The 18,493-nt window shown below is 53.3% G+C and overlaps 2 protein-coding genes across 2 annotated transcripts in view; both read right to left on the bottom strand.

The window, feature by feature from the left end:
• Nucleotides 1-540: 540 nt before the first annotated feature.
• On the bottom strand, nucleotides 541-7,690 carry SRF (serum response factor). The gene is made up of 7 exons (XM_068960755.1): nucleotides 7,175-7,690; nucleotides 5,182-5,448; nucleotides 3,875-4,136; nucleotides 3,190-3,309; nucleotides 1,960-2,151; nucleotides 1,543-1,619; nucleotides 541-1,317 (listed from the first exon to the last, which is right to left on the bottom strand). The coding sequence occupies exons 1-7, from the start codon at nucleotides 7,688-7,690 to the stop codon at nucleotides 1,222-1,224; spliced, it is 1,530 nt and encodes a 509-aa protein (XP_068816856.1). The 3' UTR covers nucleotides 541-1,221.
• A 7,269-nt stretch (nucleotides 7,691-14,959) lies between these two features.
• The window catches only part of PTK7 (protein tyrosine kinase 7 (inactive)), a 62,452-nt gene continuing 58,918 nt past the window's right edge, over nucleotides 14,960-18,493 (bottom strand). The window contains exons 23-25 of the mRNA XM_068994146.1: nucleotides 17,373-17,524; nucleotides 16,397-16,575; nucleotides 14,960-15,737 (exon numbers count right to left, since the gene is read on the bottom strand). Coding sequence (XP_068850247.1) covers nucleotides 15,577-15,737; nucleotides 16,397-16,575; nucleotides 17,373-17,524 — 492 coding nt within the window. The 3' untranslated portion in view covers nucleotides 14,960-15,576. The remainder of the gene's footprint in view (nucleotides 15,738-16,396; nucleotides 16,576-17,372; nucleotides 17,525-18,493) is intronic.

The following is an 18,493-nucleotide window of genomic DNA, read 5'->3' as shown; positions in this document are numbered from 1 at the left end:
GCCCCCTCCCAGACCCCACCCTGCTCACTGCAACTTGGGCCCCAGGCGGCTGCAGGCCTGGGGGCGCGCAAGGCTGCAATGCCCATGCATGTGGCACAAATGAAGTCAGTTGCCTCTGACACCCTCCCACCCCCCACCCACATTTGGTCTCCCTCTTCCCTCTCCCTAGCAACAGCTCTGAAGGGCAAAAAGAGGCCCAGAGCTGTGGGTCACCCTCCCCACCCCGTTGGGGCATGGCCTGAGGGCCCCTCCCCCGGTTTTCTCCTGGAAACAACCCAGGACCGGGCAATCTCCCCCCCCACACTGGCGAGCCCCAAGCTCATGGGGTGGCTCTGTCCCCAGAGGCCCAGCCAGTTCCGGGGAGCCTCAGGGCTCCCCAGGGAAGGGGAGTTTGGGCAGGGAGGGGGACGAGAAAAACGCCATAAAAAAAAGTTAAATATTTTAAAAATATATATTTATAGATTTGTTTTCACTTCGTCTCCTCAAATAAAAAGTTCAAAATCAACTTTAAGTAAAGCAGCTGGGAGGAGAGGGGGGAAGACAGGGGAACACGGGTGGTTCCCTCCAAGCCAGCAGCCCCTGGAGTTCCGAAGGGAGCGGCAGGGCAGGGCAGGTCGCCCTGGGAATCTGCTGTGCTGGAGCACAGGCCCCGCTGCTCAGGAGCTGTAGGGGCCACAGACCCGGCTTGAGGGAAGAAGCCCCATCTCCCCAGCTGGCTCCCTGAGGGGCAGGGGGCAGGCTCTTTTGACCCAGCCTGTGGCAGACACAGTGCTGATGTGGGGTCAGCAAGGAGACTGGGGAGAGGGCAACCCCCCCCTCCCTGGCACCGGCACCGGCTGCTTCCTCAGGGGGACACAGTGCCTAGTCCCACAGAGAACTGTGTGTGTGATGGTGGTGGGGGGCACGGTCCCATCGGGTAAGCTAATACTCATGGAAAACATGGAGCCAAGCTGGCAAGGGGAGTCTGAGGAGGGAGGGCAGCCCCACCGGCAACAGAAATGGGAGGCGGAGCTAGAGGGGGGAGGGGGCGGGAGGCCAGGGTGGAGGGCAGGCTGGCCCATTTCTTTGGCTGGAGTGAGAGGGCTCAGTCCTGTGGCTGCCCACGCTCCTCCCCGCCTCCCTCCTGCGGCCCGTCAACATGTGTGTAAAGAAAACGTGAAAAGGCAACAATAAATAAGTGGTGCCGTCCCTTGGGCCATCTGTCCAGGGCGGCAGGGCGGATCAGTCACTCTTGGTGCTGTGGGCGGCATCCAGGTTCACCACCTGTAATTCGGTGAGGTTGCTGCTGCTCCCGGCCTGCTGCCCTATCACAGCCATCTGAAGGGAAGGGGGTATGTAAGGAGGAGGTGGGGGTCTGGAACTGACTGGCCAGCTCAGGCTGCCCCCTGCCTGCCTGCCCACCTGCCCACCACCCAGGCCTGACCAGGAAAACGGACAGGCCTCCTGGCTAAGGATCTTGGCTTGGACCACCTAGTAATGAAATCCCCCAAGTCAAGATAAAGAAGAGGCTGGCTGGCTGGAATGGAAGGTCCCCTCACCTACCTGGTGAAGCTGAACTGCAGAAACGGGGATCTGCACTGTCCCAGATGGTGCTGTGAGGAACACCTGGGGGACGCCACCTGCATGAGATAACCACAGGAGAGACTCAAATCACTTGCTCAAGAGAAACTTCCAGATTTTGGAGGTGTGATGATAAGTGCACAAGTTGACTGGGTGAGTCTCAGATGTAAATGCCCAAGGGTGAGTGTCCAAATGTGTCAAGTGTGCATGTGAGTGTGGGTGTTCGAGTGCATGTGGAAGCATCTGTGTGTGTATACATATAGGTATGTGTGTGAGCATCTGATTTGGGTATGTGTGTGTGCATGTGAGTTGAGGGGAGGCAAGTGAGTGTGTGTGTGCGTGTCTGTGTGTGTGAGGGAGGAAATGGTCCTCCTTTCTGCAGCCCTGCCCCTGACTCACCTTGCTCCTGGACCTGGCTGTGGGACACCTGCATGGTGGATGGCGCCTGGGAGAAGGCATTGAGCACAGTGAGGCTGCCATCAGCCAGGCCCGAGGTGGGCGCATACATCACCGCATGGGGGCTGGGGTACATCATGTGGCCGCCCACAGTTGTGGGCACAGATGACGTCATGATGGTGGCAGGCAACGTCACTGGCAAACACAGACACACGTCAGGGAGGTCGGCACTGGTGCTGACTGAGAGCCCCCATCCCATCCCCAGGAACTCCAGGCCTCCAGAGCCCTCCTGCCATTTCCCAGGTCGAAACCTAGACAAAGCTCCTTCCTTTGTTCCCTGTCATCGACTGAGAAAAGCCTTATTTTTTTCTTGAACACAACCACACCAACCTTTCAGTGTATCCTATCACATCGTTCTATTCGATTATCTATCTGCTTTGTTCCAAGACCCCAAGGCCCTGGGAAAAACAAAGATTACAATGACTGACCCAAGCCAAGGAGACTCAGATCCTCTTCTCTGAGAGAGAGGCTCCACCCCATTTCTCATCTGTTCTTACTCCTCCTCCCTCTTCCTCAACATGCGGCTGATAACCAGCTTGAAAACAAGCACTTCTCCAATGTTGATGTGCGTACAATCACCGGGGGATCTTGTTAAAAGTGCAGATTCTGATTCAGTAGGTTTGGGGTGAGGCTTGAGAGTCTGCATTTCTATCAAGCTCCCAGGTGATGCTGGTCCTCCTTCCACAGACCAAACTTTGTGTAACAGGGTTGTGATTAACAAGAACTTCAAAGCAATTTTATTTTGGAAGTGTCTGATCATTTCTAAAATGACTAGAGACATGGAGGGGACTTATGATTACTCAAAAGCTAGGATACCCTCCCACAAGGAAACAACTGCTCTGTAAATCCTTCCTGGCAATTGAGCAAATGTGTGTCTATAGGAAAGGAACTTCTTTCAGGGCCTCAGGCTTTTCACCTGAGTGAGAAGAAGAGTGGCCTCAATGGTCCCCAATTTCTTCCTGAAATCCACAGCCCCACTGCAGGGCAGGATTCAAAACTAGCCATCCTCACCTGACTTTCTCATAAGGATTAGGGAAAGGGTTAACCCAAAAGCCTCAGTCTCCACATTAAGAAATTTGCTGACCTTAGTTACAGGATGGATAATCCTGGGCACCTGCTGCTAGGTCTCATGAATGAGGCAGGGCAGGGAGGTGACAGAGTTTCAAGCTATACCTGTCCCGCTGGAGGAGGTCTGCGTGAGGTCTGTGCTGCTGTCGCGAGAGGGAGACGCTTGCTGTGGGGCCTGGTGCACCTGAATGGCCTGCACTGGGACCTGCTGGGCCACTGCCCCACCTAGAAGACACAGAGACTTACTCGTGCTCTGTCCTACCCACCACCACCACCACCACCTTCACCAAGCTCCCTCAAACACCCCCAGGCCCAGGTGCTGCCATTCTATCCCCAACTCCCATCACTATCCTTCCTGAGAGCCAAAGAGGCCCCTGAGGTCCAGAATCTTATCTCCAGGGGCTTCCATACTCTGTTCTTGCCCTTCCCTCTTTCCCCTGCCCCAGACCCTGCCTCTACACTCTCTGGTTGACACAGGAGCAGGCACCCATCCATCAAGGACACAATCTGCCTTCCAGTCAAGGCAGGGAAGTGGTAGAATGTCTCCTGTCCCTGTGGCAGTGGGGGCACAGGGCTGGGCTTGCTAGGCAAGGCCCGAGTATATGGTGGAAATTTACTGACAAGGACAGTTCAAGTCCCAAGGGGGAGGGGCATGCCTACCAATGGGACATAAGAGGCTTCTCTCAGGCTCTGGCCCCTGTCCTTCCTCCTTCTGAGTAAGAAAAGACATTCTCCTTGCACCAGCCCTAAACCCACTCTTAGAATGCTCAGTTTGCCCCTTGTGACTCACCGGGCATGAGGGTGAAGCTGGTAGGCAGCTGCATGAGGCCTCCAGAAGAAACGGGGCCGCTGCCTGTACTCTTCAGCACAGTCCCGTTGGCACTGCTGACAGCGCTGGGGCTGACGCTAGCAGACACTGGTGCCAGGTAGTTGGTGATGGGAAAGGAGGGGCCACTGCTGACTTGCATGGTGGTAGAGGTGCTGGGTGCTGTCTGGATGGTGGAGGTGGTACCCGGCAGGTTGGTGACGGTAAACGCCGGCTTCAGTGTATCCTACACACCCAGAGTAAAGATGGAGTGGTGAGCCTCCCCCAGATCCTGCTTCTGAGATAGATTTCTCAGTTTTTCAGGGAACTTAGGGTTTGAGAGCGATCTTGAGGGGTCTGGCAATGAAGAACCAAAGACTTCATACATTCAACAAAATGTCCTGGGAATAAACTAACCCTACCACTAAAATATTGGGGAGTTTAGAACGCGAACTCTCCCCTCAGGGAACCTTTGTTCTTAGAAGAAGAAGGAGAAAGCCACGAGCTGAGAACCAAGCCCAGAGAACTGAGTGGGGCTCAGATCCTGAAGGTGGGTCAGCGCCGGACGTTGGCTAAGCAGTGGAGCTCGAAGCCTCTGATTGGCGGAGGCGTTGCTAAGGCAAACAGTGCCGCTTCCTCCGATTGGCCAGTTCGTGAAGGGCCACCCGGAAGGTGGAGCTCCCGAGAGCAGTAAGAGGAGGAAGCCCCGCCCCCTCTCCTTACCGGGAAAAGGAAGGGGGAGGCGTAACCAGGGCCGGCATCCCTAACAGTAGAGTGAATACACTCCCTAACGTGCGCAGGCCCGGACATCCTGAAAAGGCAGGCGGCTGGCTAGTAAGGTAGTCTCCAGCGTAGCCAATCAGCCGGCCTGCTGACAGTGCTGGCTTCCCAGGACCCTGGAACCCATAAGTGCTCCCTTCCTATTCCTGGGCGACCCAGTCAGCCAGGAGGGCAGGGCTAAACAACGCCCCCGCCCCCAGCAGGGAGACAGCTGGCGGGAGGAATGCAAGAGCCCTGCCAGGCAGGCGGGCTGCAGGCGGGAGGCCGGCGTGGAGCCGGAGCCGGCCTTATATGGGCACGGAGGCCGCCCGCTTATCTAGGGGGCCGGCCTCCTGTCAGGATAGCAAGGATGGACACCTGTACCCTAAGATGTGGGGCACTAACCCGGCTCCACTCCACATCAGTAGGCACCTATCCACCTGTCCAGGCTAAGGGAGAAAGACCCCTTCTTCCCCTCTCTGCTGGTCAGGTCCCTCCCCTTCCTTCCCCTCAGACAGGAGACCCAAACACACCTTGGTCTCCCCACTGCTGTCGGACTCCGACACCTGGTAGGTGAGGTCTGTCTCTTCAAAGCCGGTGGCACTCATTCTCTGGTCTGTGGTGGGGTCTGAGCGGGGTGGAGAGTCTGGCGAGTTGAGGCAGGTCTGAATCAGTGCCTTGCCAGTCTCACTGGTGATCATGGGCTGCAGTTTGCGGGTGGCAAAGGTATACACATGGCCTGTCTCACTGGCCACCAGCAACAGCACCTGTGTCCCTGTCAGCGTGGACAGCTCATAGGCCTGGGGGTAGGGGGGAGGAGATGGGTAGAACAGCAAAATGTTTAATCGCTACCTTCCTTGGCTAGCAGGAAAGAGGGAAGTACACAGTGATCTCAAGCTCCCACTCCCATAATGACCTTCCTCTCCAGTGACTCTAAGGGGGTCCTGTCTGAAGGATATCTGAAGGTTAGCTGAAGAGTAGAAAAACCCCATGCCCCTCCTTTGAGGAAAAGCCCCACTGACCAGCAGATACCCCAAGCAAATAGTCACAGCTCCCAGTGACAGAGCATATAACCTCAGCAGACACAGAGTGGCCCAGGGAGCTGCTCCTCACTACAGCTTGATGCCAGAGCCTCACGAAGAGATGGCTCCCACCACCTCATCACCATCACAGGGACCAGGATGAAGTCGCTACTACACTGAGTGTCACATAGATGTCAGGGATAAGGAGCCACCTAAACTCCAAATGTCCCATATTTCTTTCCAGAAACTGCACAGGCACTAACCTGTTGCCATTTTGTCCTGCTCTATAGAACTCTGCTCCCCCTTTTCACTTTCTTTGTCTTGATGAAACAGTGTCTGGAGTGATGGGAGATGGCAGCTAGATTAGCAACTAGTACCCTACCATAATACCGACTCGATGGACATGAGTTTGAGCAAGCTCCGGGAGTTGGTGATGGGACAGGGAAGTCTGGTGTGCTTCAGTCCATGGGGTCACAAAGAGTCGGACATTAACTGAGCGATTGAATTGACCCTGCCATAAAGCCAGGAAGGGGCCTTCAAGGATGGCCCCATAGGTGGCATCCTCACTCCCAATAAAATTCCACAACCCACTGGAAGCAGCCTTGGTTTCTATATGGGATGGATATAAACACCGGCCAATGTTTCCAGAGTTCAAGCTTCTTGTTTCCCAGTTACTCTGCTTCCATTCCTTCCCATATCTCCTATAGCCCAAAGATGACTCCTTTCCTCATTCTTTTCACTGGATAAACAGCTAGAAGAGGAGGCATTGCTAGGTACCTCTGCAAACCTTCTCCCCAAACTCCGTGCACCGATTTTTCCCTAGGGCTGGAAATCCCACTTATCCCAAGGGCAAACGGTTCTGAGGCCTGTCCTGCAGGGAGTGTGCCGGCTTCCAGTAGATGCATGAAGACCCATGGCCATCGCAGGACTTGGTTTCTGATGCTCAGGGTAGCATCCGTTTTCCTGCCCTGCTCTTGAGCCCCATTCGGTCATCAGCCCTGCCCGTCCTTCCAACCAACACCACTCTAGCGATGCCCACCTTCCTCCCACACATGTTCGCTCATTGTTGTTACACAGATCTAGCCTCCTCGCCCCCACACCTTATCTGTTCCCTGCTTTTCCGGCGCCTTTCCCGAACACCAGAGAGCACTGGACCTACTGACCCCCCGGCCTCATTCACCACCTCCCTGGGAGTCCTGCAGCCTCCCATCACCACTCTTCACTCCTCGGCTCTGCAAGGGCCGGGTTCCTCTCACGCGCCCGTCACTCCCACCTCGGCGCTTTTCCTCTTTTCCGGACGTTCGCGGCATCTCCCCTCTCCCCACATTTCCCTGGCGGCCCCTCCCCTTTCACCCTCCCGGGGCAACAGTCAACCCCTCCCACACACCTCCTGCGGACTCGCCGCCTCTCACCTCCGCCTCAGCTCTGCCTTCCTCCCGGGCTCCCCTTACGCGTCCCCACCCTCCTGGGCTCCCGTTGGCCGGCCAGCCTCCCAGCCCGGTACCTTCTTCATGATGCCCGTCTTCCTCTTGCTGAAGGTCGTGTAGCGCCGCAGCTTGTTGTCGATGAACTCCATCTTGATCTTCACGCGGCCCCGAGTCTTCTTACCCGGCTTGGCCCCGCTCACCGCTCCGCTCACCGGCCCGTAGCCCCCCGTGGCCGCCGCCGCCGCCTCGGGCCCACCGACCACCACACCGAGCTCCATCTCGCTCAGGCTCCGCTTCAGGCCGCGCCGCTCGGCGCCCAGCTCCTCCTCTTCGCCCGACTCCGAGTCACCCTCGCTGCCGCTGTAGAGGGCCCCCGCGGTGGGCGCCGGGGTGGTTGTCGCTGCTGCTGCAGCCTCCCGCTCAAGGCGGCCCGGCCCAAGCCCCGCGCCGTTCCCGGGGACCCGGCCCCCGTTAGCCCCTCGAGTCCCGCCGCCTCCACCGCCCGGCCGCCCCGTCGGCGTCCGGTTCAGGCTGCCCCCCAGGGCTGAGCCCCGGCCCAGCGCCGCCGCGGCCCCAGCTTGGCTCGGTAACATGGCGCTCAATGCAGGAGGGCGGACGGGCAGTCAGCGAGGAATCGGAGCCGCTGCCGCCGCCGCCATCGGCTTCCCGGCTCAACCCGGTGCTCCCGCTGCTACTAATATCGCTATCGCTGCCGCCGCTACCGCTGCGAACCCGGGGCCCCTGCACGCCCGGGCCGACCTGGGCCCTCACTTTCCTGCCCCTGTGGCCCGGGTTGCCCCAGGCCGCGCGGAGCGCCCCCTGTCCGTACGCTAGGGCGGCGCGCCCGGCGGCCGTCAGCGTCCCCCGGGGGGCAGGGGCTGCCGGCCGCGGCCGAGACGGCGGGTGGAGGGGGCCGGGACCACGCGCTGGCGGCGAGGGATCCCCCGACCCTTCCCCCCATATAAAGAGATACAATGTTTCCTTTTATGGCGAGGCCGCTCCTTATATGGTGAGCCCCTGCACCCCCGCCCCATTGGTCCGCGGTTCCGGCACCTCCGCTCCCCATTGGCCCACAGGGGGCGCTTATTTGCATAGACATACCGAACTCGCTGCTGTCATCCCGCGTCAGACGGCGACTCCAAAAGGGGAGGAGCCGACGCCTCTTAAAGGAACAGGAGAGGAGGTACGACTCCGCCCCCCTGGCCAGAGAATGGTAGAGAGAGTTGGGAGGAACCTGCAGAAAGCCTGGAAGAGCACTGGAGCGCAGTCTTGCGGAGGATAGGAAGCCGCACTGGGAACTCGGCGCTGCAAGGGCTGGAAGCCAACTCTGGAATAGTCCCTGAGTGGATTGTGCGGATTGCAGTAAATTATATGCAGCCCAAATTCCCAGGGAGTACAGGGATTAGAGCACTTCCCCAAGCCTTCCTGAGGGAGTCAACATTACTGGCCGAGCAGAGGGGGCTTGGGTCCCCGCTGTCCAGACTTGTTGCGCCGCGCGGCCTCTCGGCTCCACCAATTCCCCTCCCCCCAACCACTTCCTTTCCCTTTCCCTCTCTTTTCAAGGCGACGACACTTTCCCACCAGGACGGCTCCCTTGTCCTCATTCATCATTCTCTATACTGGTTGCGGGGGGCGGGGATCTTTGGCAGACGTACATCTGGAAAAGACCCGGGGAGACAGTCGGCCTCCCGGTCGCCAATGGGGGCAGGGAGGAGAGATGAAGATCTGTGAAGACTTCCAGCTGCGGCTGGACTGGGGGAGGGGGTCGTCCCAGGGATAAAGCCCACCCCCAGTCAGTGCAGAGGCCTGGGAAAAAGTGTAGCAGAGCAGAAAGTTTAAGCAAGCAAGTGCACACACGCGGGCCACACACACACACACTCCCACCCTTCTCTTAAAAACCAAGTAAAGCCCATAGAAGGGGCGGGGGGCCAGTTAGACTGGAGTGGTGCAAAACCCAGGTTTACAGTCTGGGTCTGGTTCTTAGCTACAAGGCAGTGAAAGTAGCTTGAACTTCACTATTACAGAAAGTATTAAAATCTGAAAGCTGCCTCTTCCTAGCCCTGCGCCTGGAAACAAGTGTTTGACCTCTCCAAACTCCACATGACTTCACTGTTGGTACTCATCCCTTGAAGTTCTTAATAAAGATTAGGTGAGATACAGATTAAAGTGCAGTGGTGGTCCAAGTGGTGAGGTAATCACCTTATGTTTAAGGGGATGGGAGAGAGTGATGATTCCCACTTTAAATTACTGTAAAGATTAAATAAAGTAGTCGGTGGTGAATCAAGTGGTAGTGATAGGTATATTTAGTATACTGCAACATGTAAAAAAAGAGTAAATATTACGGTGTAAAACTTCTCTTTGTATTATTTTTAGTTTGAACAATATAAAGTTGCCATTTTATAGGTCGAGGGTGGGATACTGTCAATTTCATACGGTTCAATGTGTGTGTACTAGATAACAATGTCAACTGCATATCTTACTGTCAATTGCAATCCAAGACTGAAAAATACTGAAATTAAGTATGTTCAAGATTTGTGAGATATCGTGTGTATATATACATATATACATGCACAAATATAACAAAAAACACGGCTTTTTCATCAAACCCCTAAATACAGGAATTAAGAGCCCTCCTCATCCCCCTTTCCTAATAGTTTTTTAAGGAGTTTTCCCCCTCTTTTCCTAATTTACTCCACACAACAGGTAGTTAAACATATGGAATGTGTAAGCTCAAGAGGAAGAACAGGTCAAATAGATAAATAGGTTCCAGACGGGTTTCAAGGGCCACAGATGGTTGCTTGGGGTCTGTCTGAACCTCACAGTCTTACCACAGCCGTCGAGATCTAAATACTTTTCTCTTTGAGACGCCTAGTTTAGACACATAAAGGGTGGGCAGCCCACTCAGCAGAGAACCACAGCTGTCTGCCACATCCACAGGGAAGGGGGTCCACAATGAGCATACTCGGCTTCCCTTCACAGAGGTTTATGGTCTCCCATTTCACCCAACCCCCGTGTCAGTGGTACCACCAGTATTAGTGCCACAGCTCCTCTGCCAGCTTGCCATGGCTTCATCTTCATGACCCTTTGTAACCAGAGCTGGGGGGGACAAGGGGAAGGAGGAGGGTAGACCACCCATACCCCATTATTGCAGGTTCAGGAAACAAAACTGCTGATTGTTGGATAAAGTTAACGTGAAAACTGGTTCAGGGACCTTCCTGGTGGTCCAGTGGCTAAGATGCCACGCTCCCCGTGCAGGGAGCCTGGGTTTGATCCCTGGTCAGGGAACTAGATACCATCTGCTGCAAAGAAGATCGAATATCCTGCCTACTGCAACTGAGAACTGGTGCAGCCAAATTAAAAAAAGGCAAACACAGTGATTAAAACAAACAAAAAAAGGTTCATAGGTGTGTATTATTTCGACCATAGAATATTTTCAAATCAGGGTATTTTACATAAAAATCTGAATATACAGCCTTTCTCAAAAAATTGGAATTTTTAGCACCCCTGGACCTACGTGACCACAAGAACACAAAAGGCTGGAGGGCAGCTGAACGGTGGCCATAGAAGAGGCGTTTGCTCTCAGGTTCCCCACAGACTCCGCACAGCCCACTGAACTCAGATAAGTCCCCTTCCTGGCCTCCCTGGAATGTGAGTTTGGTGCCTCTCCGATAAGGCCTCGACCACAGTATCCCCCTGTCCATCCAGACCATAAAGGACCTCCAGAAGGGCATCAAGATTCCAGCCAGCTCTCCTCATTCTATACCCTTCCCACCTGACCTTTCTTTCTCCCGATTTTTATCACCCAAATAAAATCAGAACAAATTTAAGATTGCTTTTTAGAAATTGCTATCATCAAAAAAAAAAAAGAAAGAAAAATTGCTAACTCTCTGAAAATATTTTCATGGAACTTCCCTGGTGGCCCAGTAGCTAAGACTCCGAGCTCCCAACACAGGGGCTCTGGCTCCATCCCTGGTCAGGGAACTAGATTCTACAAGCCACAACTGAGCAACCAAGACCCAGCACAGCCAAGTAAGTTGGGGGGAAAAAAATTGTTTTCAGACTTCCCTGGTAGTGCAGTAGATAAGAATCTGCCCGCCAATGCCGGGGACACAGGTTTGATCTCTGGTCTGGGAATATTCCATATAGAGTGGAGCAAATAAGCCTGTGCACCGCAACTGCTGAGCCTGCGCTCCAAAGCCTGCAAGCTGCAATGACTGAAGCCGGTGTGCTCTGGAGCCTGTGCTCTGCAACAAGAGAAGCCACCACAATGAGAAAGACTGCACACTGGAAGGAAGAGCAGCCCTCACTGATGGCAGTTAAAGAAAGCCTGCACAAAGCAACGAAGACCCAGCACAGCCAATAAATAAAACTGTTTGCATTGGGGATTAACCTTTACACAGGGATTCTTAACTTCACATAGAAGAAAGAGGTCTCAATGGCAGTGTTAGTGGGAATGAAAAGGTCATGAGTCAGTGTCCCCAGGAAAAGTCAGGACAGCCACGCTGCACACACTCATTGTGCTTACCACCAGCGTGGGCTTTGGGTACTAGAGGAACGTGTTTTTTGCTTTATACAAATCTGTACCACTTGACTTCTTCCATGATCATATTACTTTAAAAATTTTTTTATTTGGCTGTACCAGGTCTTAGTTGTGGCACTTGGGATCTTTTAGCTGCAGCATGTGGTGTCTTTAGTTGCAGCATGTGGGATCTAGTTCCCTGACCAGAGATGGAACCCAGGGCCCCTGCATTGGGAGCACAGAGTCTTAGCTACTGGACCACCAGGGAAGTTCCCGGTATTACTTTTATGCAAAAAAAAAAAAAAAAAAAACCTTCCCTTAAAACTAAGCAAAGATAGAAACAGAGTAGAGGGAGAATACATGGATCTTGGTGATGCGCTGCATGGAGAGCTCAAAGATGGCTCATGGTGGGTTGAGATTCTAAGTAAGGATGACTCCTCTATAAACCATGGTACCAGCAATGGAAACACGGAACTTGGCTGGAGGAACAGGTTTGAGAGAGAGGTTAAGTTCAGTTTGGGCCCATGGAAACAGGTAGAGAGAAATGTCCTGTTAGAAAAAAGGGAGTGTGAGTCTAAAGCTTGAGGTAGAGGCTGGAATTGAAGCTAATGCTTTGGGAACTGTCCACACCGGAGGGCCAGTTAAAGCCACATGAGGTAAGAGGAGATTCCTGAGGCTGAGAATGTAGAGAGAGGAAGGCCAAGGACAGAAACCAGGAGAACAGCCATCCCTGAAGCAGGCAGAAGAGGGAAGCCACGACCAGGGCTGTAGAAAGCCTGGTTAGAGAAAGTGTACATGGGGTACCATCACCAAAGGCAAGACAGCAGAGTTCAAAAAGACAGATGTGGGGGCTTCCTGGTGGTCCAGTGGTTAAGAATCCACCCTGCAATGCCAGGATGTGGGTTCAATCCCAGGTCGGGCAACTAAGATCCTACGTGCCGTGGGGCAAGTAAGCCCGAGGGTGCCATATCTCCTGAGCCTGCGCACCACAGCTAGAGAGCCCACACACCACACTGAAAGATCCTGCGTGATATGATTACCCCAAAAAGGCGACGTAACCAACTGTGTTAGCGGCTGTAGAGCAGTCAAAGAAAACCAGGTGTTAGAAGAGGCTCAAGTGATGAATGACCTTCTAGAGTACTGCCTTCCCAGAATTTCAACCACAGGAGATAATTTTTAACATTGCAAACTGGGGTGAATTTAATTATTGCACCCACTTTTCACACCTGTGTTGGAATGAGATATCTACATCCTTTCTGGTGCTGGTGTTGGGTTTTGACTTGTGACTTGCTTTAGCTGGTAAAATGTTAATACACTTACTTTTAAATGTGCTAGCATGGGACCTCTCCAGGGGTCCAGTGGTTGAGAATCTGCCTGCCAATGCAGGGGACCAAAGTTTGATCCCTGGTCCGGGAAGATTCCACATGTCTTGGAGCAACTAAGCCCAGGCACCACACTACTTAGCCCATGCCCTGCAACAAGAGAAGCCACCACCGCGAGAGGCCCATGCACCACCACTAGAGAGCAGTCCCCACCCGCCACAACTAGAGAAAGCCTGAGCACTGCTACGAAGACCCAGCACAGCCATACGTAAGCAAATAATGTGCTGGCATGACCTGACGGGACTTCTTGTGCCCCTGCTCCTGCATGAGAGCATGGCATGGGGCCAGGAGAGGACACCCAAGCCAGACCTACAAGCTGGTACGAAGCCTGGGTGAACGCAGCGAAGTCCAGTCAAGATCAACCAAACCTCACCAACTTGCAGACGTGAGTGAGGACATCATTCGTGTGAGATGTGGATTTTTTATGCAGAAGCACCACTGTAATAACTAAGACATTAGTTAACACTCCCAAACACATACCAAATACAACACACAACATTTGTAAAACAATACTTACCCGTAAGGTATACAAGGTACTCTGACAGTTTTTATTTCTTTTTTTTTTTTTTTTAATGCTGGGTGCAACCCACAGTTTGAAAAACACTGTTCTAGATAAATTGCTCTGGATATTTTCACTACAACACATGAGGATGTACCACACTGTATATTCACAAGAGTGGCTCACTTATCAGTTGGGTGACCTCATGGAAACTACCTTGCCTCCCAAATGTGTGAACAGGGGACAATAATATCTGGCTAACAGAGTGGTCGAACAAATTCAATATGAGATCATGCATATTAAATGCTTAGCAAAGTGACTGGAACAAAACAAGTATTTAATAAATATTACCTATTCTCTTTAAAAATATTTTTTTATTTATTCTGACGTGCCAGGTCTTAGTTGTAGCATGTAGGATCTAATTCCCTGACCAGGGAGCGAACCTACATTGGGAGTGTGGAGTCTTAGCCACTGGACCATCAGGGAAGTCCCAGCTGTTCATTACTGAAAAATCTGGTGAAGAACAGCAGGAACCAGAACATTCCAGAGGTCAGGACTCACTTCTTGTGGATGGGAAACCATGCTGAAGTTCCACCCTGGGAGAGGATGGCTGATGATGCGAGAGGTCTGGGCAATGAAGAGCCAGGAATCAAACCAGCTGAGGCTGAAAGCCCGGGAGCAGTGAGGCCTTAAGTGCATCCTTGCACAGTCCTGTCTTGTTCACTACCTTCCTAAAGTCTTGAAGGGACTCAGAGACCTGAAGGTATCATTAACTTCTCCTATCCCACCCTCACTAGTCCCCTCCTCACATATCTACACTCACCACCTGAATGTGAGTACGTGGCCAGCCAGCAGAGAATAATTAGTTGGCATCAGAGAGCAGCACAGGATCAGAGAAACGAGATGACCTCGCCTCCTCTGAGCCCACATTTTCGACTGCTCCTTGAGAGAATCGGTGGTTGACTGGTTAAAGACTCCACTTTTTCACTGCCATAGCCTGGGTTCGATTCTTTGACTCAGTAATTAAGATCCAAAAGCTGAGTAGCACGACCAAGAAAAAAAAAAAAGTTTCCAACTGCTCCACAAACCAGAGACCAGAGCCAGTGTCTTCTAGGTGTCCCTGCCCTGGCACCCCCACGCCAGGCTCCGAGAAGGCACACGGCTCCTTCTGATGTGCAAGGGAAGGAGGTACATCATTTATGGACAATGGGAGGGAGTGAGCATCAGAAGCAGGTTGTAAAAAAGGCTTCTTTATTGAGAGCAGCGAGTGTAAAAAAACAAAACAAAACAAAACAAACAAACAACATAAAGGTGTGAGGCAGGGGTGGGGGGCCACCGTCCTGTCTCCTCCAGGACCAACCCCCACCGTCCATGCCCTCCCACCCCACGCTGCAATTACATACAAAAGCCGCCCACGGTGCATACAAAAAAGGGCGGGTTATATAGTGTCAAAAGCTCCTGAAAACTCCTTCATCTGCCAGGCACTTAGGATGAGGAAAGGAGAGAAGGGTGGGAGGAGACTCGGGGCTGGGTTGGGACTGGGTCAGAGTCTATGCGTCCATGGGGGAGGACTCGCTGGCCAGGTCCTCCACAATCCAAGTGCAGACCCCAAAGTGGGCCCTGGGGGGCCAGAACCACCCAGGACTTGAGTATATTAAGGAAGCCCCTTGAAGCCAGCTCACCCACAGCCCAGCACCACACACCCCCACCCCGCCAGCATGAAGTTGGCAGGTGGGTGGCAGAACTGGACCTGGACAAGGGGAGAAGACCCAGGCCAGAAATTGGGGTTACCTGAGGCACCCACACTGTCCCTGACGGGGGTAGGGGTGGCAGAGAAAGCTGCCCAGACCAAGGCCCCAGCTACGCAGTCTGGGTCCGAATCAGCCTCTCCAAAGGGCTGAAGGTGGGGAAGAGAAAGAAAGCCCAGGCCCTGCCAGTCCTCAGCAGTGCCTGTGGTGCCAGGGCGGGGCCCCTGGGGCCCAGGAGGACTGGGATCTAGCCCCTCATGCTGTGGGCAACCCCCAGGAAGTCCTCCCCTGCCCACGCCATCCTGAGGCACAGCCTGCCTGGGCTCCCTCCTCACGGCTTGCTGTCCGTGGGGCTGTCTCCCAGGGTGTTAGCGATCTCACTGAAGGAGGGCCGATCCTTGGGGCTGAGGGCCCAGCACCGCTGCATCAGCCGGTAGAGCTTGGAAGGGCAGCCCTCAGGCTGCGGGAGTCTGGCCTTCCCAGCCTGCAAGTCTGCGGGAAGAAGGGTAGTCAAAATATTTAACCACCTGTCCAATACTCGGTGGGCTTTCCAGGTGGCTCAAGAATCCACCTGCCAATGTAGGGAGACATGGGTTTGATCCCTGGGTCGGGAAGATCCCCTGGAGTAGGAAATGGCAACCCACTCAAGCATTCTTGCCTAGGAAAATTCCATGGACAGAGAAGCCTGGCGGGCTGCAGTCCACCGGGTCCCAAAGAGTTGGACGTGACTGAGCATGCATGCCAACCCTCTCCGGAGCCTGCAGTTCCCACAGGCAGCCACGAGAGGGAGACTCTCGGGGGCACTGGACAGTGCGGGTGAGAAAAAGATTCAAGCAGTTCTTGGCAAGTATCTTGCAACTGAAGGAAAGGGCCTTCCCTGGTGACAGTTCCCACTGGCGGGAGGGGGCAGGGTCCACGCTGCACAAGAAGCAGCCAGTGCTCGGGGGGCTAAAGTGGGGTCAATGGGCAGGCATCAGAGTGGCTAGAGTGACCACGCCAGGGACAAGCGGTATGAATGTGTGGCGGGAATCTCACAAGTGGAATGGTCATATCCATATACCTGCGGACACCAGCCCTGAGGGGAGGCAGGCTGAACTGGCCCCAGGACCCCAAGTAAGCTCTCCACCGAGAGAACACGGCGAACTGCCTACCTGCCAGCACCTCGTCGTCTGCCTGCCCACCATGGGGCATCTCCCCGTGGGTGAACACCTCCCACATCAGCACGCCGAAAGCCCAGACGTCAGACTTGGTGGAGAAGTCACCCTCCAGGATGGCCTCGGGGGGCATCCAGCGCAGGGGCACCCAGGCCTGGCGGAAGTGGTAGTACTCACTGTGGGACAGAAGGACACAGAGGCAGTGGGGGTGGGGAGAGGGGCACGGCCTGGGACCCCAGAATCACCCCAAGCGTCTGGTCTCATACTCCGGCTGGAGCCCAGGTTTCCTGTATCGAGACATCCTGGGGAAACTGAAACATTTTTGTTTAGCAAGGGGTGGGGGCATACATACACCAGACGAAATCTAGAGGCATCCGTGTGGGGTCTGATGGTTTAAAAATTCCCTTAAGGATCAGACTTTGCCGAAATATCAATATTTTTTAAAAGCTTCTAGTCATGCTTACTTTATTAGTTTAAGAGTGTGAAAAATGCATATGTTAAGTAGAAAGAAATTTGAAAGAACTTTACTGGTGATAAACCAACCATGACTAAAGCAACAGCCAGACGAACCGTGGTGAGTCAGAGCTGGGATGACTCAGGGTGTTGGGGGGGTTCCTGGAGGCACTATGTAGCGTGTATTCCAGAGTGATCTCTGGCCGTGGGTGCTGAGCTTTAAGTCTTAGGCTTAAAAAGAACAATGACTGAATTCAGGAAGTAATAGAGGAACCCCTATGGATAGTTAAATTATATAGAAACTAGTTCTTCTTTTTAAAGATTTATAATTTTTTACCACTAGAGAAAAGCGAAAGGTCAGAGAGCTGAGGTCGACTGGCTGGGGTGCCTCTGCACCCTTGGGAGAGGGTGGGAGGGGTCTAGGCCCCTTCCCCCAGGCCCTTCAGCTTTGGACTAGGCACCTCCGCCAGCCCAGCTGTGCCTGCCCTCCGCCCCTCGCCATCCCACCCACGCCCCCTACCTGTTGTACACGTCCTTGCTGAGCCCCAGGGCCGACACCTTCACCTGTCTCTGAGCGCTGACCAGGCAGTTGCGAGCGGCTAGGTCTTTGTGCACAAAGCGGTTGTTGGACAGGTGCTCCATGCCCAGGGCCACCTGGGTGCACAGGCCCACCTGGAACGAGGAAGGGGCTCGTCAGAGCAGCCCAGCACCTTGGGTTTCGGGGACTGCCCTTGACATAGCCCTTGGTGCGGCTCTCAGGGGCATTAACGCGATGCTTAGGAAGCCCCAGAGCAGAGGCCCAGTAGCCTGTTTCCTTCTCATAAAAGGACCTGCCTCCTGGGTCCTTGGAAGAACTGAATTTAATGAAATGAAGTGCTCCTCCCACGCACAGCAGGTGCTAGACTAAGTGAGTGGCAGACGGGGTGGGAAGAACACACGGTAACCAGCTGCTGAATGAAAAAAAAAACGTATAATATTAAAAAACAATCATATATGTGTATAAAATTTGTGTATAAGTGAAAGTAGATACCCACATACATACACAAACTGGTTGCCTCTGAGAAGGGGGATGGAAGGCCGGAGAGAGAAAGTAGGGAAACTCGGTTTCTATTTTTTGTTGCGAACCACATATAGAAAAGTTCACTAAATATATGTCTACTTTCATGAATAATTATAACGCCCACACTCAGGTAACAGACATCAAGTTAAAAGAAAAAAAAACAAAAATCAACAATGCTAGGCGCCCCCCGAAAACCCCCATTGACTCCTTCCCCAACACGAATGCTCCCCTTTTCTCAAGAGGTAATCACCATCCTTCTGGGATAATAATTTCTTGGCTGTTCTTTTTAGTTTTACCACTTATGCATATGTTCCTCAGCAATACAATTCAGTTTTGCCTGTTTTAGAACCAGATAAAGCTGGAAGCACACAAAACATGTATCTTTTTTGTGCCTTGATTCTTTCACTTAACATTGGGAGAGTCACCCTTTTTTGGGATATCATTGTACGGAGCTGTCTTTCATCATAAAGATATCATAACTTATTTATTCTTTTTTTAAATGTCTATTTTAAAAATATCTATTTATTTCGCTGCACTGGGTCTTAGTTGCCACACATGGGACCTTTAGTTGCAGCATGTGG

The sequence above is a fragment of the Capricornis sumatraensis genome, chromosome 22 (genome assembly GCF_032405125.1).
Source record: "Capricornis sumatraensis isolate serow.1 chromosome 22, serow.2, whole genome shotgun sequence".
Classification (NCBI taxonomy): Eukaryota; Metazoa; Chordata; class Mammalia; order Artiodactyla; family Bovidae; genus Capricornis; species Capricornis sumatraensis.
Note: the sequence above shows the minus strand (reverse complement) of the source record. Positions and strands in the feature narration are given on the sequence as shown.